The sequence below is a fragment of the Nycticebus coucang genome, chromosome 20 (assembly GCF_027406575.1).
Source record: "Nycticebus coucang isolate mNycCou1 chromosome 20, mNycCou1.pri, whole genome shotgun sequence".
Taxonomy (NCBI): Eukaryota; Metazoa; Chordata; class Mammalia; order Primates; family Lorisidae; genus Nycticebus; species Nycticebus coucang.
The window spans coordinates 7,385,678-7,407,831 of NC_069799.1; the positions used below are offsets into that span (position 1 = coordinate 7,385,678).

Consider the following 22,154-nt stretch of genomic DNA (forward strand, 5'->3'; position numbering starts at 1 on the left):
AGCAGCACAGAGCAGACTGACACACTCTTCTTTATGCACGGCGTTCTGATGTTGTGAATCTTCCTTGAGCAGAAAACCAGGAAGACCCTGCATGCCAATACTGAGTTTATTATCATGATCGAACAACACAAGTTTGTTGTACACATGGTTAGCAATAGGTCTAACAGCATGGCAGTGGGGTTCTAGACACAGCTCTACAACCCTCATCCTTGTGTGTTCTTAGACAAGGCATCAAATGGCTCAGAAACTCTGTTCCTTATTAATCAAATAGGGACCACATTAACTACATTGTTTTCGAGTGTTCAAAATACTTACCAATTAGTTGTGCCTGGGCACCAACCAGTCAGAATAGAGGATGGTGGGTGCACCATAGGGGAGCAGTCTGCTGCCCTGCAGCCTCCCAGTTCACATGTCTCATTCAGGCAACATTTGTGGGTGTCTGCCATGTGCCAGCTAATGTCACTGGACTGTTGCATGCATCAAATTAAATGTCATAACCTCCATACAAAAGCAAGGTGTTTTTAGTCATTATTCTCTGTATAGTAAAGGGCATAAAGAATAAGGGGGTGGGAACCACAGTTCACATGTTTCAGACCTTCGCTTTGCCTATGGGGGTGAGCTGGCCTGTACTGGAAAGCTCTAGACCTCACCTTCAGCTGGAACAGACAAAGGAGGTAGAGACCTGCTCCAAGACCAGGCAGAGCACAGCTTAACCTCAGAATGTCCAACCACAGGGCAGGGTGGTGCTCACGCTTGTGATCCCAGCACTCTGGGAGGCCAAGGCAGATGGATTTCCTGAGCTCGGGAGTTCAAGACCAGCCAGAGCAAGAGCGAGACCCCATCTCTAAAAATAGAAAAACTAGCTGTGTGTTCTGGTGGGCATCTGTAGCCCAGATACTCGGGAGGCTGAGGCAAGAGGATCTCTTGAGCCCAAGAGTTTGAGGTTGCTGTGAGCTGTGATGACACCACAGCACTCTACCCAGGGTGACAAAATGGGACACTGTCTCAAAGAAAAAAAAAAATGAGTATCAAACAATGGTAAGAGCTAGCTAGCATTTTATTGAGAATTCACCAGGTGTTAGACCTTGTTCAAACCCATTTTAGGCAAATTAACTCATTTAATCATCAGCCTGGTGAAGCAGGAACTATTATTATCTCCTCTCACAGATGAGGAGTCAAACAACAAGCTGGTTAAATGACCGAGGTTCCCAACCTGGTAAATGTCAGAGCTTGATTTCTACGTAGGTGGATGAATTCATGCCTTTAACTGCCAATCCACAGGATAAACAGATCCCAGCCTGACAACAGAGGAAAAGAACTGTAGTGGGGCTGGCAGCCAGAGTGTCCTGGGTCACCAAGTGAGCCTGGAGTTCTGTAAAGCCTCTCTTAGGACAACAGGTGTCCAGAGCCGAGGGGATCCCTTGGAGCAGATCTCTGCAGTGCTCTTGCAGAGGATACACAGTGGTCTGCAGAAACTCCTGGCTGATAGGAACCCTTGCCCCAGGCCTTGAGAACAGCAAACCCACAGCCCAGGGAGTGGCAGCTCTGTCCTTTGGCCCCACCATGGACACCAGAGGAGTGAGTGGGGAGAAGGAGAGGAAGGGCCAGAAGGCCAGCTCTCCTGCTGGCTGGGAAAAACCAGCCAGTTCAGAGGAATGCCTTTGGACAGAAGGATTCGCTCTACTTGTGGAGTAAATAAACCAGGGGGCTGCACTGGGACTCCCTTCTAGCGAGGATGAAGAGGCTTTAAAGAGGAAGGAGGCCAAGGAGGGGGAATGGGAGGGGCTCTGAAGCTGGAACCAGCAAGCTTGCGCCACGCAGGGCCGGGTGGAGCCCATTCTGTCTGCAGAGCTCCTTTGTCATTTCCTGCCCCCACCAACCCCAACCATTTGAAAATACACAGTCCAATCGTAGCTCCAGGCTGGGGGCTGCAGCTGTATTTGGTCTGTGGATTACAGTTTGCCCACTCCCGCCCTAAAGAAATAATTTGTAAACCTCACCATTTTACCCGAGGCTAACCCTGTCCCCCCTCTCCAGTGCTGGCCTTTTAACTCCAGATCGGGTCTCACTAGGACTGGGAGAGGCACTCAGATGAGGAAAAGGGCATAAAGCTCAGACTATGGTGATGCTTCATGAAATCTGAGGTATGTTCCACTCCTGGTCTCAAACTAACTCTGTTTGGCAACCTATGGGTTTGCTCTAGGGATTTTCATGCCATGCACAGCTGCACACATGAGCAACTCTGCAAGAATTATGCTTCATGCTACATTCCATCTGGGAGCTGATGCCCGACAATCAGAGCAATGAAACTCAGCATTATTGGAGAAAAATGGGAGTAGTGATCTTTCCTCTTGGTGGCCAAAAATGGTTTGGGGAAAGAGCTTGCCCTCAGCAAGAAGGAACAGTACCATTTGGTAAACTTGACTTTCAAGGATAATGTCTCCTGTAAGTAACCTGATTTTCAATAAGAAAGCAACTTCACATGTCTTTTTTTTTTTTTTTCCTTTTTTTGGAAACAGAGTTTCACTCTGTTGCCCAGGCTAGAGTGCCATGGTGTCAGCCCAGCTCACAGCAACCTCAAACTCCTGGGTTCAAGTGATCCTCCTGCCTCAGCCTCCTGGTAGCTGGGCTTACAGGCATCTGCCATAATGACTGGCTAATTTATATGTCTTTTTAATAGAAGGACAGCTCATAATCGTACCATTTGTACACAACTATCTGTCTCATAGCCAGACATAAAACAATCTTCTCTTACCACCTTAAATGTGACCTGCTAACCACTGTCTTTTAAGAGACAGGGATCTTGCTATGTTGCCCAGGCTAGACTCCTGGTCTCAAGCAGCTTAAATCTCAAGCTGGGATTTAAAGGTATTCTTAAATACACAAAGGCATGATTTTCAAGTGGAGAGGGGAGGGGAAGGGAGGGAATTTATAAAATATGTATTCACCTAAGAATTGACAGAAACCCACAATTTCCAAATTATTAGAACTTTCTAATACATTTAACAAGAGTTCATGTGTCAGAGAGACTAGATAAAATAGAATACAGAGAAAGTTATTGGTATGGGGCAAAGGACAAAAGAGTTTTCAATAGGAATATGAAGTGTAGGGAAAGAAAACAGACAGGAAGGTGCCAATGCAAGCTCCCGGTGGAGGGGTTTGGCCCACATTGGCTCAGAGGCCTGAAGCAGGTGACTGGCTGGGCAGAAAGGTCTTGGGAGCAATTTCCCCTATTCCACAGCCCTGGCCTAGCGCCTGCCTAATGCAGCTTGGGGAGGTTCATACCCACAGAGCTCATTGCACTGCCCTTTACCCGACAGCCCCGATAAGGGCTCTCGTGTGGACCGAGGCTTCCCCGCTGGACTTCAGACAGCAGTGGGAAAATTGCCCCGGAGTAAACTTTAGGCTTGTGTTCCATGGAGAATTTCCTACTTGGAGTAGTCTAGGTCAATTAATACCTGAAAGCTTTGAAATAAATTTCAACTTAGAGATCTCCATAAATTGTAGGAATTAATTAAAAATATCTGGGTACCTGTCATCTCTAATAACCTACCCACTACTCTCGCTGCCGGCTTTCCAGCTTTCCTCCAAAACGCTTACACAAACCATCTAAAAACCTCTAATGCCTTACGTCCTCCAAAGCCCCACATGGCCTGGCCACTGCCCAGCGCCCCAGTCTTCCTGTGCCCCATCTGTCCCTGGGCTCTGTGGGGCAGCAGGGCTGAGCTTCTTCCCATTTCATCAGAGGTGCCGCTCTCCCTCCACCCCCAAGCCTTTGCCACTGGGCTGGCATCTGCCTGGGACACCTTCACCTCCCCTCCAGGTCTCAGTTCAAGCTTCGCTTCCTGCAGAAGACTTTCCTGACTGCTGGACCAGACCGCACCTCCCTGCTGTCCATGTGGTCTCTTTATACCAGTCTCTGCTCCCTCCCTGTGCTCAGAGCACAGCCTTGCGTGGCAGCCGTTCTGCAGGCAGGGGTCTGACTCTAGGATAGGACTGACAGCCTGTCTCACCCACTAAACCGGGGGTACCTGTTGGCAGAGCGAGCTCAGGTTAGTCACTAATGTGCAAGGCACAGAGAGAATCCACATGCAGTGCGAGCTACAATTGTCATATACGTCGGGAATACAGCAACTTTTCATTTGGAATCTTTTAAAATGCTATCTATGTGTTTACTACTATCAAAGTGACAAAAACAGAAAATTATGATGTCAGACTGTTCCATCTGATAAGTTCACAGAAACACAGGAGGCAGAGCTGTTGGGTAAATGTGACATATTGTTTTGAAGGTCAATTTGTTCATGGTTTAGTATAGAGAGGGGTATGTTTATAGCATAACAAAGAAATATTATAGTATTTTAATCTAAAAAGAAAACTTAAAGAACTTTTGAGCCTTGGGCAGAGCCTGCCCCCATCCCTTACTCCATCCAGCCTCAGGGCCTGAGTCCCACCATCAGGTGTGGAAGGTGGGAAGGTTGAGAAGTGCTTATAAAGGAGAATTATAAAACAAATCCCAAGTATAGAAGAAAGATTCCTTGTCTATAATCTTTTTAAAATGTAAGATTAGAATTTTAACAGTAAGTAAAATCCATCCTCACACCCTCGAAATTACTTAAAGTTAAATCAACATGTGTAAAACATTGTTTCTAAAGTTGGATAGTCTCAACTCAAGAAAAGAAAAGAAAAAAAGAACACATCCTTGGTTGATACAGGAAATATTTAATTTAGTAAAATGTGAAGGCAGTGGCTCATGCCTATAATCCTAGGCACTTTGGGAGGCCAAGGAGGGAGAAGAGGTCTGAGCAAGTTTCCATCTGTACACAGAAATTGAGAATTTAGCCAGGGGTAGTGGCAGGCACCTGTGGTCTCAGATGCTCAGGAGGCTGAGGCAGGAGGACTGCTTGAGTCCCAGAGTTTGAGGTTGCAGTGAGCTATGATGATGTACCCTCACCTGGACCACAAAGCAAACAAATAAATCTCAGGACTATGTTGCCACAGACAGATTAGCATTCTAATCTGCATTCACTAAACACTTTAAATGAGCTCGTCTAATCCAAACCAGGTACATAGTAACACATGAGCGAGTATTTACAAAAGGCCCACCCACTATAATAAAAAAGTTTATTTATTTTTTTTTGTAGAGACAGAGTCTCACTTTATGGCCCTCGGTAGAGTGCCGTGGCCTCACACAGCTCACAGCAACCTCCAACTCCTGGGCTTCAGCGATTCTCTTGCCTCAGCCTCCCGAGTAGCTGGGACTACAGGCGCCTGCCACAACGCCCGGTTATTTTTTGGTTGCAGTTCAGCCGGGGCCGGGTTTGAACCCGCCACCCTCGGTATATGGGGCCGGCGCCTTACTGACTGAGCCACAGGCGCCGCCCAATAAAAATGTTTAATAAATAGTATATCATTATTTTTCATAGAAATGTGCCAGAGAAATCTGAAAATTCCCAGAAAAGTAGGAATGATATTTAGGTCTCTGGCCAGCTTTGAATTTGGATTCAAGTTTTGACTAAAACTTCCTCAAAATGTGTGCATTAGGCCAGGTGCGGTGGCTCACGCCTGTAATCCTAGCACTCTGGGAGGCCGAGGTGGGTAGATTGCCTGAGCTCATGAGTTTGAGAACAGCCTGAGCAAAAGTGAGACCCCCATCTCTAAAAATAGAAAAACTGAGGCAATAGGATGGCTTGAGCCCAAGTTGGAGGTTGCTGTGAGCTATGATACCATGGCACTGTCCCCAGGGTGACAGCTTGAGAAAAAATAAACAAAACAAAAAACCTTGTGCATTAATGAAAATACTGATATCTGGTATGGATCATAATCAATATACACACGAACACGTGAGGGACGAAAGTAAGTGTAAGGAGCAGGTTAGGGCTTTGCTTCTTCATGTCAAGACTGTTTTCCTCAACTGTAGTCCTGTGATTCAACATCCATAAAATAAATCATTTACAATTTGAGCAAATACTATCAGGTGCCTGCAGAGCTACAAAACGCGGCTGTGGGGCTCATGTGGAGTACGGGGTGGGACAGTGCACGGAGCCTTCGTTCTGCCCAGAGGCCCACAGCACCTAGAAGCCTCACAAGCCACTGTTTCTGCTCCAGGCTCCTCCCAGCTCTTGCCACCACCAGGGCTTCTTCTCCTGGTTTGGGAGCCCACTGCTTCCCACTGTTCTCCAGTCAAAGGCTTGCTCTGTCTGCAGGGCTCCTGAGAGAGGTACATGAAGTATGGCGGACCAGGAAGTTTTTCACCTAAACTGACCTCAGTTCTCTGAAGTGACTGATTACTTTGTCGTCATTGAGGTGCCCCCACCCCCTGCCCTTGGCTACTACCCCTATGCAGCCTTCCAGCTGCAGGCCCTGTTCCCTGCTCCAGATAATCAGGGCTGGATACGTCCTCAAATCCATACATGGGCATTTATTCCATTCAGTTCCATTTTCTCTTAAACCCTCAGGAAGACAGAGGCCAGGCCACCTCCCTGCCTTCCTGCTGCCTGGTTCCCACCATCGCAACGTTCCGGTTGCTCTTCCCACAGTCCAGGACATGGGCACAGGGTGGCTGGAAGCCCTGACGGGTACCTGGACAAGAGGGCTGAAACCTACTTCTGACCTGGCTCCTGCCGACACGTTTTACCCCCATGCAGTGCAGAGAGCTCAACAGAGGTCTCTGTCCAGGGCTTTCCTCCCTCAGTCCTGTTCTCCCTTCCTCTCCCAGACCTGCACCGTGTCTGTAGTTCCTCAGTTTGGGCGTCAGCTCTGATTTTCAGCCCTCATCTGGATCTTTGTTTTCAGTCTGCTTTGGCCTGAGAGATTGGTAGTTTCCCATTAACTCTTCCTTCCTTCGCTTCCTATCACGCTAGCTCCGCACACCTTCCCCTGCCTTCAAGCTTCTTCATGCACACACACACACACACACACTCAAGCTTGCACACACGTGCACACCTGCACACATGTGAGCATGCATGCACACTTGAGCTTGCACACATGTGCACACTCGAGATTGCACACGCATGCAGATGCACACACTCAAGCTTTGCACACATGCACACACAGTCAAGCTTTGCACACACACTTGAGCTTACACACACACACTTGAGCTTGTACACACATGCACACACACTTGAGCTTACACACACACTTGAGCTTGTACACACATGCACACACTCAAGCTTGCACATGCATACACACTCGAGCATTCACACACTTTCAAACTTTGCACACACATGCACACACACTCGAGCTTGCACATATGCACATTCAGACACACTCGAGCATGCACACACACACTTGAGCTTGCACACACACACAACTGCAGAGGAAGTACTCAGATCACTTGCTGCATGCCTAGGGTATGAAGATTCCTTGTCTATTAACAGGAACTAACACTGATGTTTATGGAATAGTAATGAGGAATAGTAACAGCAATTTTATCCTCACAGACAGATAGCTCTGGGGAGGGGTGTAAAAAGCTGGGAAGCCAATGGCCCATGTGCCTTCTACCACCTGCCAGCACGTAGAGCTCTCCCGGCCTCCACTACTTTCAGACTACCACCCACACTGGACCATTACCATAACAAATGCAGATAGTGCCCCTTCCTTTGAGCAGGAAAGAATCCTGTTCTTTGTCCTTTTTGTTCTTCATATGACCACCTTCCCCACCAACCCCCCTAGGCTCCCCAGCCTATGTCCCCACTCTGGGTAGTCCCTAGCAATTCAAGTCCCTGGTCCCAACACTTTTGGGGGGGAGTCCAGGGTTCACTCCGCAACATTCCTAAATATCCCTTTTGTGGGGGAGAATCTTCCAGCAGACTCCAAGTCTTATTAGACAGTAAAATGAATTATGGAGGGAGGTTTAGATTCTCCCTCGAGATCTTTAAAATCGAGGCTGGATTCTCAATCTGTCTGGAATGATCATGTGGGATCGTGCTGGTGGCCGGGGGATGGACTAGCCCCTCGTCAGTGAGTACTATTCATTAAACTCCTGGGGACCCATGATACTATGCTAGATTCTATATGTATTAAAAGATATTTTAAAAAAACAGCCCCTACTTCCAAAGAAATTTTTAACTAATGAAATAAAAGGCTTAATGGTAAACAAATAATACTGTTAATGTGTAGCAACTGTGCTCTAACTTTTCAAACATGTAGTTTTCCCATTTTCTTTTTTCTCACGTTCTTTAGTTTTGGTTGAAGGCCATGCAGAGCGAGGTTTTCAGTGAGCAAAGTTTCCTAGCTCATACTTCCCAGAAGTTGTGAAGGATGCAAAATGTGAACAGGTATCAGAAGAATGAAGTGGGGCAGACAGCAGGAAGGTGCCTTCATCCTGTCGTGCAGAGAGCAAGAGGCTGGTGAGAGGTTGATCTCAAAGGATCCTTCCCCCTCTCACACCATGGGATTCTAGGTCAGGAAGTAATTAGGGCCCAGGGGCAAAAGACTATAAGGTGGGAAGAGAGCAATTTTAAAGATATTTTTCCCATTAGCACCATAAAATAGTTTTGAGCTTGCACACCTAGGTCTGTTTGGGGTCAGATTTTGGGAGCAAGTAAGGTTATATTGCAGAGGCAGCAGGAACCTGTAAATACCTCTGGCAGAGAAATTCCTGTCGACCTGCAGGCAGACCCGATCACACTCTGTCCCACTCCTGCTGGCACAGCACAGAGGCTGTGGCCCTACTCTCTGTAGTCTCAGAGCTATGATTTCAAGAATGCACAGAGCTCAGAAGGGCCAAGTTGAGGTTGCACCTGTGTATTCATCCATGCCCCTATAAGAAAACCTTTTTCTAGGCATCCTCCTTTGTGGTCCTCATTACCAGAGCGGGGCCTCTGCCAGGTCCTTTGTGCCTATTCTGGGTGGACTGGTTAGAAGAAAACACACCTCTGTGTTTGGCCAGAGGAGCAGGCTTGGCCAGAGGATCAGGCTAGATTGCAACCCCTCATATCTACCCTAACCAGCCCTGAATGGGTGGCTCTGTATAAAGCAGAGAACTGATTAAACGTGTGTTTGAGTTTCTCTAATTTCTCTGTGTATGGAGAGATGTGAATGAACAAATACCAACATTATTTACCACTAAAAGAAAAGCATGGGCAGCTTTCCCCTGAACTTCCAGGAAAGCTGGTGGCATGTGCACTAAAAATTGTATGAAGTAATCTTCGTGTTCAGTTTATTGGGCATAGTCCCCTCCCAGGAATATGCAGGAGAACGGGTGTGGTTAGTTACACGGCACTTTCTTTTTCTTTTTTTTTCTTTTATTGTTGGGGATTCATTGAGGGTACAATAAGCCAGGTTACACTGATTGCAATTGTTAGGTAAAGTCCCTCTTGCAATCATGTCTTGCCCCCATAAAGTGTGACACACACCAGGGCCCCACCCCCCTCCCTCTGTCCCTCTTTCTGCTTTCCCCCTCCATAACCTTAATTGTCATTAATTGTCCTCATATCAAAATTGAGTACATAGTATTCATGCTTCTCCATTCTTGTGATGCTTTACTAAGAATAATGTCTTCCACTTCCATCCAGGTTAATACGAAGGATGTGAAGTCTCCATTTTTTTAATGGCTGAATAGTATTCCATGGTATACATATACCACAGCTTGTTAATCCATTCCTGGGTTGGTGGGCATTTAGGCTGTTTCCACATTTTGGCGATTGTAAATTGAGCTGCAATAAACAGTCTAGTAGAAGTGTCCTTATGATAAAAGGATTTTTTTCCTTCTGGGTAGATGCCCAGTAATGGGATTGCAGGATCAGATGGGAGGTCTAGCTTGAGTGCTTTGAGGTTTCTCCATACTTCCTTCCAAAAAGGTTGTACTAGTTTGCAGTCCCACCAGCAGTGTAAAAGTGTTCCCTTCTCTCCACATCCACGCCAGCATCTGCAGTTTTGAGATTTTGTGATGTGGGCCATTCTCACTGGGGTTAGATGGTATCTCAGGGTGGTTTTGATTTGCATTTCTCTAATAGATAGGGATGATGAACATTTTTTCATATGTTTGTTAGCCATTCGTCTGTCTTCTTTAGAGAAGGTTCTATTCATGTCACTTTCAATGCAATGAAATTCTTTGGTTGAAATGACCTCGTCCTACTCCCTGGAGCACCAGAAGCAGTGAGGTTCTAGGGGTTAAATGCCTGCACCACTCCATCTAGCAACCTCATTGTCTTTATGATTTTTAACTAAAACGTGTAAGTTGAATTTACATACATAAATAAATGTGGAATGTAAATTTAATTTTCTAATAATTCAGTCAAGGATTAACTACCATAGAGAAGCAAGTAGATGTTTAATTTGTTTCACTGAAATTTAATATCTATATATCTATATGTGTATATATGCCAAAATTAATCAGCACATAATCAGTTTTATTTAGACAACTATTTTCATCTATTATATAACTTATTAAATGTTGAAAAAACTCTTAGGATAGAATTTGATCTACTTTTTAACATTTTAGGTTTCTACACATGTTGCGCAGCTAAGTTATTTTCAATATTAAAGATTTGGTCTTTTTTTAAAAAAAAATTCCTTCTTTTAGAATGGTTAAGGTAAGTTTTTTCTTTTCTTTCTTTTTTTTTATTAACACATTCTGTCATTAAATGGCTGTATTTTAAGTGATGATTTACCAAAGGTCCTGACAGTTCAGGAGACTTTAAATAGAGGAGGATTAATAATGGTCTTTCATTTAGAGAATTTATTCTCCTGCCAGAAGTTTAGCAGATATTCCTAATGTTAAAAATAAAACTAATTTTATTACTTTGTAGTCAGCTGCTAATAGTTGCCAATTTTAGGGAATAAATACATATAATAAATACATAGTGCATATATAAATAAATATAATAAATACATAGTGCAGAAACAGGCAGAAACAGGACAGAGCAAAGTCTCCTCTTGCCCTAGCAGCCCCGGGGATGGAGCTGATTCAACAAACGCAGAGGAGTCGGGCTGGGGTTGGGGCTGCGGCTGCCTGGTGAGTGTGACTCTCTGAGCAATTTATTTAACCAATTTAAACACTTACTCTCTTTGCTTGTTAACTGAAGATAATATCTGCATTCCAGGGTATTTTTAAATATCATATATGTTATATGTTATTAATTGTATCATTTTAACAGTAGATGTTCAATAAATAGTATAAATAGATGAGTGTGTGAGTGCTTGTCTCTCATTTTCCTCCCTCCACAGCCTATAAACTCCTCAAAAGGGGGGTGGGGCCTTGGTGTGTGTCACACTTTATGGGGGCAAGACATGATTGCAAGAGGGACTTTACCTAACAATTGCAATCAGTGTAACCTGGCTTATTGTACCCTCAATGAATCCCCAACAATAAAAAAAAATAGAGGGGGTCCTGGCTGTGCCGCCCGGCCATCACCATGGTGAAGCTGAGGAAAGAGGCCAAACAGAGGTTGCAGCAGCTCTTCAAGGGCGGCCAGTTTGTCATCCGTTGGGGCTTTATTCCTCTCGTGATTTATCTGGGATTTAAGAGGGGTGCAGATCCTGGAATGCCTGAGCCAACTGTTTTGAGCTTGCTTTGGGGTTAAAACGCTATTTGGTCATCTGGGTTTGGAAGCAATCAGTGGACAGGAACAGCATGGAAGAATTTGTGCTCTGGCTGCAGTAAGAGATGGGACATCCTTCAGATGGTCACCATTTGGATAGCACAGATGCATCTGGCAGCGCGGAACCTCTACTGACTTATTTATAATAGAATGTATTAAATAAATATTTTTAACAAAAAAAAAATGAATTACAACCTCTCTTACAAATCATTCCACCTTGCCAGTCATCAGTAAATATTTGTTGAGTTGAATATTTCATTCTTTAAAGCCTTTTTTGTTTGTTTGTTTGTTTTGAGGCAGTCTCACTATGTCACTCTTGGTAGAGTGCCATGGTGTCACAGTTCACAGCAACCTCCAACTCTTGGGTTTAAGAGATTCTCTTGCCTCAGCCTCTCAAGTAGCTGGGACTACAGGCACCCTCCACAATGCCTGGCTATTTTGTTGTTGTTGTTGTAGTTGTCGTTGTTTAGCTGGCCCAGGCCGCGTTCGAACCCACCAGCCCTGGTAGGTGTATGTGGCTGGTGCCCTAGCCTTTGAAGGCTTTTAAAATAAAGTTTCCAGTAGAATTTTAGGCCTTTCTGTTGGTTGTACCTTTCCCTTCGATTTCCTAAAGTCTAATTTCCTGGTGAATAGCACATTTGAACTCATTGAATACATGTATCACAAAATCAAAGGTGACCTGGGCGGTTTCTCCTTACACCCCATGTTCATTTCACAACAAGTTTCTCCCTTTTTGGTTAGAAATAAATTCAAAGTAACAATTATCTTGGTTGTTTCCTCTTCCCAAGGTGAGATGAAATTGTCAGTAAAAAGCAAGTTACTAATTCATCAGATGCTGTGTCTTTTTTTAACAGACAAGGTCTCACTGGCACCCAGTCTAGGGTACAGTGGTTCAGTCTTGGCTCGGAGCCTGAAATTCCACACACGGTCTTCTTGCCTCGGCCTCCCAAAGTTCTGGGATTATAGGCATGAACCACAGCACCCGGCTGGATGCTTTGCTTTTACCACCATGAGACCGCCAACAGATGCACTGGTAGCTGAGGCCTCAACTACTATATGTTGGGGCCAACTTTATATACTGTTGAGGTAATGTGAAGTTATCAAATACATCCTATTAAGCCATGCAAATTAATTTTGCCTTATTCTAGTCAACTATCCTATCAGGATAACAGAGGCTTAAAGTATCAACTTTAGTTACTCCATTCCCTTCCTAGAATCCTTCCTCAGATTCAGATTCCAGGGTTAAATATCTTTGCAATCCTGTTCTCGTCCATCCCCTAAAGAGAATCCAAGCCAATTATTTATTGTATGCATATTTCTAAAGATAGGCTTACTCAACGTTTCCCTTGATTGGCTTAGGAGTATTTCCAGTTGTTAAGTGACAGAAAACCTTTTTAAATGACTTTAAAAAATAGAGTTGGTGTCTTGTCGCTCCTCCTCCTCTTCTTCAAGCAATCGATAGCCACAGTGTTAGGGTCAGCGTCTCCTTGCCGCCTGAGTGCGTGCGTGTGGCCTTGGGATTAACCAAGACAGCTGCTGCGGTTAGGGAGGTGTCCGAAGCCAGGAAGTGAGCACAGGGTAGGGGTCAGTCGCGTCTCTCTTTTACACCAAGAAAACAAAAGCACCCCCAGAAGTCCCCAAGGAACCTCAACTTGCCACTAGTTGACCAACACAGGTCACATGGACGTGCCTAGCAGCAAGGGCTTCGGGGACCGTGAGTATTGAGCTATCCCAGACTATCTAGTGAAAAGTGGCAACAAGATGGGAACAACTCCTAGATCAGTCAACCAACAGCATCCGTGAGGACTTTCAAATACAGCCATCCCTTGGTATGCGGCAGGGGATTGGATCCAGGACACTGTCCCCCGCACACACTTACATCCCGCAGCTGGCTCTGGAGAGCTCACACACAGGAAAGGCAGCCAGCCCTCCCTGCACTCGGTTGGCCTCCTGGGAACGCTGTACTTTCCATCTGCGTTGGGTTGGATAAAATCCACATATTAGTGCACCCAGGCAGTTCAGTCCCCTGTTGTTCAAGTGTTAACTATATAAACTGGCAGAGACGTGACATACCCGTTGTTGCTTATGGGTTTTCTCAAAGCTAGTGACAAAAAGAAAGTGTTATAGATGGTAAAATCTCCTACCCACTGCATAAGCTTTGCTGAGACACGTTTACTAAACTTGCCAGATCAAAAGAATCACCTAACATACATACTAAATAAAAATATGCATTCCTTAGATTTTTCCCAGAAAGAGTCTGACTCGGTTGTCCTAGAGATAGAGACAGGAATTTATTATATTCTTTAAAAACACACCAGAGGATTTTTCTTAGCAACCAAATTTGAGAATTATTAGTCCACAGGCTATCTCTGATTAGCCTTGCTCTGGTAATAAATATTGAGTTCCTAGGACGTTATCATGAACAGAGTTGTATTAACACACTTTTCCTTCACGTGTTATTTCCCCTACTCCATTTCTGAGTCTTCATATTATTTCTCTTAAGTCTTCCTCTCACAAGGTTCCTCTTAAGATACTCTACCCACCTTTCTCTCCTGTCACCATGGTTTCATTTAGAAAGACCTCTTCTGGCTCAGCTGCTAGGGTGCCAGCCACATACACTGGACCTGGCCGGTTCAAATCCAGCCCAGGCCTGCCAAACAACGAGGACAACTACAACCAAAAAAAAGCCAGGTGTTGTGGTGGGCGCCCGTAGTCCCATCTCCTTAGGAGGCTGAGGCAAGAGAATTGCTTAAGCCCAAGAGTTTGAGGTTGCTGCGAGTTGTGACGCCACGGGACTTGACCAAGGGCAATATAGTGAGACTGTCTCAAAAAAAAAAAAAAGGTAAAAAGACCTCTTCAGCTCTTTTAAATCTGCTCAATCCTGCCCATCTATCCCTTACTTTTCTTTCTTTCTTTCTTTTTTTTTTTTTTTGTTGGGGATTCATTGAGGGTACAATAAGCCAGGTTACACTGATTGCATTTGTTAGGTAAAGTCCCTCTTGCAATCATGTCTTGCCCCCCAGAAGGTGTGACACACACCAAGGTCCCACCCCCCTCCCTCCATCCCTCTTTCTGCTTTTCCTCCCCCCCATAACCTTAATTGTCATTAATTATCCTCATATCAAAATTGAGTACATAGGATTCATGCTTCTCCATTCTTGTGATGCTTTACTAAGAATAATGTCTTCCACGTCCATCCAGGTTAATACGAAGGATGTAAAGTCTCCATTTTTTTTAATAGCTGAATAGTATTCCATGGTATACATATACCACAGCTTGTTAATCCATTCCCGGGTTGGTGGGCATTTAGGCTGTTTCCACATTTTGGCGATTGTAAATTGAGCTGCAATAAACAGTCTAGTACAAGTGTCCTTATGATAAAAGGATTTTTTTCCTTCTGGGTAGATGCCCAGTAATGGGATTGCAGGATCAAATGGGAGGTCTAGCTTGAGTGCTTTGCGGTTTCTCCATACTTCCTTCCAAAAAGGTTGTACTAGTTTGCAGTCCCACCAGCAGTGTAAAAGTGTTCCCTTCTCTCCACATCCATGCCAGCATCTGCAGTTTTGAGATTTTGTGATGTGGGCCATTCTCGCTGGGGTTAGATGGTATCTCACGGTGGTTTTGATTTGCATTTCTCTAATAGATAGGGATAATGAACATTTTTTCATATGTTTGTTAGCCATTCGTCTGTCTTCTTTGGAGGTTCCATTCAAGTTTCTTGCCCATTGATATATGGGATTATTGGCTTTTTTCATGTGGATTAATTTGAGTTCTCTATAGATCCTAGTTACCAAGCTTTTGTCTGATTCAAAATAGGCAAATATCCTTTCCCATTGTGTAGGTTGTCTCTTTGATTTGCTTGTTATCTCCTTAGCTTTACAGAAGCTTTTCAGTTTAATGAAGTCCCATTTGTTTATTTTTGTTGTTGTTGCAATTGCCATGGCAGTCTTCTTCATGAAGTCTTTCCCCAGGCCAATATCTTCCAGTGTTTTACCTATGCTTTCTTGGAGGATTTTTATTGTTTCATGCCTTAAATTTAAGTCCTTTATCCATCTTGAATCAATTTTTGTGAGTGGGGAAAGGTGTGGGTCCAGTTTCAGTCTTTTACATGTAGACATCCAGTTCTCCCAACACCATTTATTGAATAGGGAGTCTTTCCCCCAGGGTATGTTCTTCTTTGGTTTATCTAAGATTAGGTGGTTGTAAGATGTTAGTTTCATTTCTTGGTTTTCTATTCGATTCCAAGTGTCTATGTCTCTATTTTTGTGCCAGTACCATGCTGTCTTGAGCACTATGGCTTTGTAGTACAGACTAAAATCTGGTATGCTGATGCCCCCAGCTTTATTTTTGTTACTAAGAACTGCCTTAGCTATACGGGGTTTTTTCCGGTTCCATACAAAACGCAGAATCATTTTTTCCAAATCTTGAAAGTACGAGGTTGGTATTTTGATAGGAATGGCATTGAATACGTAGATTGCTTTGGGAAGTATAGACATTTTAACAATGTTGATTCTTCCCCTCCATGAGCATGGTATGTTCTTCCATTTGTAAATATCCTCTGCTATTTCCTTTCTGAGGATTTCATAATTTTCTTTATAGAGGTCCTTCACCTCCTTCGTTAGGTACATTCCTAGGTATTTCGTTTTCTTTGAAACTATGGTGAAGGGAGTTGTGTCCTTAATTAGCTTCTCATCTTCACTGTTATTGGCGTATACAAAGGCTCCTGACTTTTGGACACTGATTGTATATCCTGAAACATTACTACGTTTTTTGATGACTTCTAGGAGTCTTGTGGTTGAGTCTTTGGGGTTCTCTAAGTATACGATCATGTATAAGAGGGAGAGTTTGACCTCCTCTGCTCCCATTCAGATTCCCTTTATTTCCTTGTCTTGCCTAATTGTATTGGCTAGAACTTCCAGCACTATGTTGAATAATAAAGGTGACAGAGGACAACCTTGTCTTGTTCCAGTTCTAAGAGGAAAAGCTTTCAGTTCTACTCCATTCAGTAAAATATTAGCTGTGGGTTTGTCATAGAGAGCTTCAATCAGTTTTAGAAATGTGCCACCTATGCCTATATTCTTGAGTGTTCTAATTAGAAAAGGATGCTGGATTTTATCAAATGCTTTTTCTGCATCTATTGAGAGGATTATATGATCTTTATTTTTGCCTCTGTTAATATGGTGGATAACGTTTATGGACTTGTGTATGTTAAACCACCCTTGCATCCCTGGGATGAAACCTATTTGATCATGATGTATGACTTTTTTAATGATAAGCTGTAATCTATTGACTAGGATTTTGTTGAGAATTTTTGCATCTATATTCATGAGTGAGATTGGTCTGAAATTCTCCTTTTTGGTTAGGTCTTTTCCTGGTTTTGGTATCAAGGGATGTTTGATTCATAGAATGTGTTGGGGAAGATTCCTTCCTCCCCAATTTTTTGGAATAATCTCTGCAGTACAGGAATAAGCTCTTCCTTGAAGGTTTGATAGAATTCTGGTGTGAAGCCATCGTGGCATTTTTTGGTTGGAAGATTTTTTATTGTTTCTTTAATCTCAGTGCTTGAAATTGGTCTGTTCAGGAGCTCTATTTCTTCTTGGCTAAGTCTAGGGAGAGGGTGTGATTCCAAATATTGATCCATTTCCTTCACATTGTCAAATTTCTGGGCATAGAGTTTCTGGTAGTATTCAGAGATGATCTCTTGTATCTCTGTGGGATCAGTTGTTATTTCCCCTTTATCATTTCTGATTGAGGTTACTAGAGATTTTACTTTTCTATTCCTCGTTAGTCTGGCCAATGGTTTATCTATTTTATTTTATTTTTTCAAAAAACCAACTCCTTGTTTCATTAATTTTCTGAATGATTCTTTTGTTTTCAATTTCATTGATCTCTGATTTGATTTTGGATATTTCTTTTCTTCTACTGAGTTTAGGCTTAGATTGTTCTTCTTTTTGCAAGTCTATAAGATCTCTTGTGAGATTGTTGATGTGCTCTCTTTCTGTTTTTTGAATGTAGGCATCTAAAGCGATAAATTTACCTCTCAAAACTAATTTTGCAGTATCCCACAGGTTTTGGTAGCTTGTGTCTTCATTGTTGTTATGCTCAAGGAAGTTAATGATTTCCTGTTTTGTTTCTTCCTGCACCCATCTGTTATTCAACAGAAGATTGTTTAATTTCCATGCCTTTGTGTGGGGTCAAACGTTTTTGTTAGAGTTGAGTTCCACCTTTAGTGCCTTATGGTCTGAGAAGATACAAGGTAAAATTTCAATACTTTTGATTCTGTTGATATTTGTTTTGTGTCCCAGGATATGATCAATTTTGGAGAATGTTCCATGGGGTGATGAGAAGAATGTATATTCTTTATCTTTGGGATGGAGTGTTCTATATGCGTCTATCATGCACAGTTGTTCTAGGGTCTCATTTAAATCTCTTATATCCTTGTTTAATTTCTGTTTAGAGGATCTGTCCAGCTCTGTAAGAGGAGTGTTAAGGTCCCCTGTTATTATGGTATTATCAGATATCATATTGCTCAGACTGAGTAAGGTCTGTTTCAAGAATCTGGGAGCATTTAAATTGGGTGCATAGATATTTAGAATTGAAATGTCTTCTTGTTGTATTTTTCCGTTGACCAATATAAAGTGACCATCTTTGTCTTTTTTGACTTTAGTTGCTTTAAATCCACATGTATCTGAAAATAAGATTGCAACTCCTCTTTTCTTCTGAATTCCATTTGCCTGAAAAATTGTCTTCCAACCCTTGACTCAGAGCTTTAATTTGTCTTTTGAAGCCAGGTGTGTTTTTTGCAGACAGCAAATGGATGGCTTGTGTTTTTTAATCCAGTCAACCAATCTATGTCTCTTCAGTGGTGAATTCAAGCCATTAACATTTATTGAGATAATTGATAAGTGTGGTAGTATTCTATTCATCTTATTTTGTGAGAGTCCATTGCTTAGTTTTATCTTTTGCAACAATGTGGAGGTTAGGTTCTGTCCTTTAATTTCTGAGTTCTTACTTTGCTGCTGATCCATTGTGGTGGTCAGTGTGCAGAACAGGTTGAAGTGTTTCCTGTAGAGCTGGTCTTGTTGTGGCGAATTTCCTCAATGTTTGTATATCAGTAAATGATTTGATTTCTCCGTCAATTTTGAAGCTTAGCTTAGCAGGGTACAGAATTCTGGGCTGGAAACTGTTCTGTTTAAGTAGACTAAAGGTAGATGACCATTGTCTTCTTGCTTGGAAAGTTTCATTAGAGAAGTCTGCGGTCACTCTGATGGATTTGCCCCTGTAGGTCAACTGGCGCTTACTCCTGGCAGCTTGCAGAATCTTTTCTTTTGTCTTGACTTTGGACAGGTTCATCACAATGTGTCTTGGAGAAGCTTGGTTAGAGTTGAGGTGACCTGGGGTCCGATAGCCCTCTGAAAGCAGCGTGTCAGAATCTTTGGTGATATTTGGGAAATTTCCTTTTATAATATTCTCTAGTATGGCTTTCATTCCTCTGGGGCATTCTTCTTCCCTTTCTGGAATTCCTATAACTCGTATGTTGGAACGCTTCATAAAGTCCCATAATTCTGACAGTGAACGTTCTGCTTTCTCTCTCTTCTTTTCTCCCTCTTTTACTATCTGAGTTATCTAAAAAACTTTGTCTTCTACCTCTGAAATTCTTTCTTCTGCATGGTCTAACCTGTTGCTGATACTTTCCATTGCATCTTTAAGTTCCCTGATTGACTGTTTCATTTCCTTCAGCTCTGCTATATCCTTTTTATATTCTTCATATTGTTCATCTCTTATTTGATTCTGTTTTTTAATTTCCTTTTGGTTAATTTCCACTTTATTAGCAGTTTCCTTCATTGTTTCCATCATTTCTTTCATTGTTTTCAACATGTGTATTCTAAATTCCCTTTCTGTCATTCCTAACATTTCTGTATAGGTGGAATCCTCTGCAGTAGCTACCTCATGTTCCCTTGGTGGGGTTGTTCTGGACTGGTTCTTCATGTTTCCTGGAGTTTTCTGCTGATTCTTCCTCATGAGTGATTTCTTTTATCTGTTTCCTTGCCCTAATTTTCCTTTCACTTCCTCTTGCTCTTTAAGTTCTCGTGCCTGTAGACTAAGGGTTACAGGACCAGAAGGGTGAGAAGGTTGAAGAGCAAAAAAGCGATGAAAGAAAGGAGGACCAAGTGATAAGAAAAAAAAAAAGAAAAATAGAGAAAGGAGAGGGGGTGGGTAAAAGGAATAGTGACAAAAAGAAGAGAGGCACAGAAAGAGGGAGACAGAGCAATATAGGTGTACAGTAGGGTACTTTGACACAACCTTAAAAAATAAACCACCTTCTGGGGGTGCCCAGTTGGGTGGTTCCCTTGAGGTCAGCAGGTCTTTGCTAACCTGATCAGACACAGTACCCCACCTCCACCAAGTAGAGAGGAAAGACAAAAATGCTATAAATCAAACCAGAACAAGCAAACAGAAAACTTTACAGGATAAAATTGGCTGGAAAAACCAAATAATAGCCGTAGAAACACTAACAAAAATGAAGTTCTAATTATTGAAATAGGCAGCAATGGGAAATTATAATTAAACTAGAAATATTGAGAAAGAAAAAGGATCTGTATGGAAAAGGTTGAACTTAAAAAACAAAACAACAATCAACAACATCAAAATAAACAAAAAAAACCCAACCAAACAAACAAACAAACAAAAAAAAAACACAACCAAAAACAAAGCAGTATGTATATGTTATTGAATATTGTCTGGGCAACACATGGTCTTCTGGGGTATGAGATGTTAATTACAGTTCTGATACGACTGGAGGCTGCTAGTTTCTCAGACCCCAGCAGGTAGACACCCTAAATCTCTCTTCAGCCCACTTAAAAGGCACTTTGAACTTGTTCACTTGCTGAGCAGAAGCTTTCCCAGGGGAAGTGCTTGTCGCTGGAATCACTGCTGAAGTGGCTGTCCACTTACCCTGTGTGCCAAAACTGGTCTCCCTCTGCCCCCAAGGGTTAGGGCTGCAAGGGGCTCAGACCTCGCCCTCAGGCTACTTGGTTGCTGGGTTACCAGCTCCCATCCAATTCTAGCTCTGCGACCCTGAGGGCGGAGCTTGCCGGGGCAGATCGCTCACAATGGCTGCCTGTGACCCAGAGCCAAACACTATCAGCTCCGTCTGGCTCAGCAGCTCAGACTGGGGCCCTAGACAATGGCCAAAGTTCTCCGCACTCCTGCTCAGGCTCTCCCCAGGGCAGTTCAGCTGAGTGCCAAGTCCAAAGACACCAAAACAGTTCACAGGTAAGGCCTTTCTGGTTTGCAGTCTCGCTGCTACTGAACTTGCAGTTGCGGGCGGGTTTAGATGGATTGAACACACGCGACCACTTGCCAGTTTTCCACTGTTTTAGTCCTTCTCTTTGGGTCCAGAAGTCTCTCGCTGACTCCCTGTATCCTCTCAGGGGTGATGATAGGCAGATCCCACCAGCCAGAGATGCGTGGAGTCCTATCTCCCCAGACTCACGGTGCCCAGATGCAAGGAAGCTGTTACTCGGCCGCCATCTTGCTCCGCCTCTACTTTCTCCGTCTATTTTTAAGCTTAGCTTAGCAGGGTACAGAATTCTGGGCTGGAAATTGTTCTATTTAAGTAGATTAAAGGTAGATGACCATTGTCTTCTTGCTTGGAAAGTTTCATTAGAGAAGTCTGCAGTCACTCTGATGGATTTGCCTCTGTAGGTCAACTGGTGCTTACTCCTGGCAGCTTACAGAATCTTTTCTTTTGTCTTGACTTTGGACAGGTTCATCACAATGTGTCTTGGAGAAGCTCGGTTAGATTTGACCCAGGGTCCAATATCCCTCTGAAAGCAGTGTGTCAGAATCTTTGGTGATATTTGGGAAATTTTCTTTTATAATATTCTTTAGTATGGCTTCCATTCCTCTGGGTCATTCTTCTTCCCCTTCTGGGATTCCTATAACTCGTATGTTGGAATGCCTATTATCCCATAATTCTGACAGTAAACATTCTGCTTTTCTCTCTCTTCTTTTCTGCGTCTTTTACTATCTGAGTTATCTCAAGAACTTTGTCTTCTACTTCTGAAATTCTTTCTTCTGCATGGTCTAACCTGTTGCTGATACTTTCCATTGCATCTTTAAGTTCCCTAATTGACTGCTTCATTTCCTTTAGCTCTGCTATATCTTTTCTGTATTCTTCATATCTTTCATCTCTTATTTGATTCTGTTTTTGGATTTCCTTTTGGTTATTATGTTGCCTGAAGTTTTCTGCTGATTCTTCCTTATGAGTGATTTCTTTTTTCTGTTTCCTTGCCCTAATTTTCGTTTCACTTCCTCTTGCTCTTTAAGTTTCTGTGCCTGTGGACTAGTCGCCTGGAGGTGTGGGCAACGCACCGCTGCATCCTGGGGCGCGAGGCCGACCTGCTCAGGCTTCTAGCATAGCCGGTTCGCTGCCATCTGCCCTACTTCAGCACCCAGCGGGCGAGGAGAGAGCGAGAGCGGTGAGGATGTAGGGGAGGGAGTCTGTCCTTTACTTTTCTAACCCCCAACTTCTATTGGTCATGATGTCTTTTGCTTCCAAGTTTTACTTCTTATGTCAATTAGACTCTTATAAAATGTTAACATCTT

General features: G+C 43.2%; 1 protein-coding gene across 1 annotated transcript; it reads left to right on the forward strand.

The window, feature by feature from the left end:
* The first annotated feature begins 11,327 nt into the window (after positions 1-11,327).
* LOC128572839 (mitochondrial import receptor subunit TOM7 homolog) lies at positions 11,328-11,727 on the forward strand. The gene has a single exon (XM_053572941.1). It carries the CDS (start codon positions 11,358-11,360, stop codon positions 11,523-11,525), a length of 168 nt encoding a protein of 55 aa, XP_053428916.1. The 5' UTR covers positions 11,328-11,357; the 3' UTR covers positions 11,526-11,727.
* Positions 11,728-22,154: the final 10,427 nt, after the last annotated feature.

Excerpts from the sequence above, each read along its gene's own strand:
- LOC128572839 (XM_053572941.1), top strand. The coding sequence starts at position 11,358 with ATGGTGAAGCTGAGGAAAGAGGCCAAACAGAGGTTGCAGCAGCTCTTC.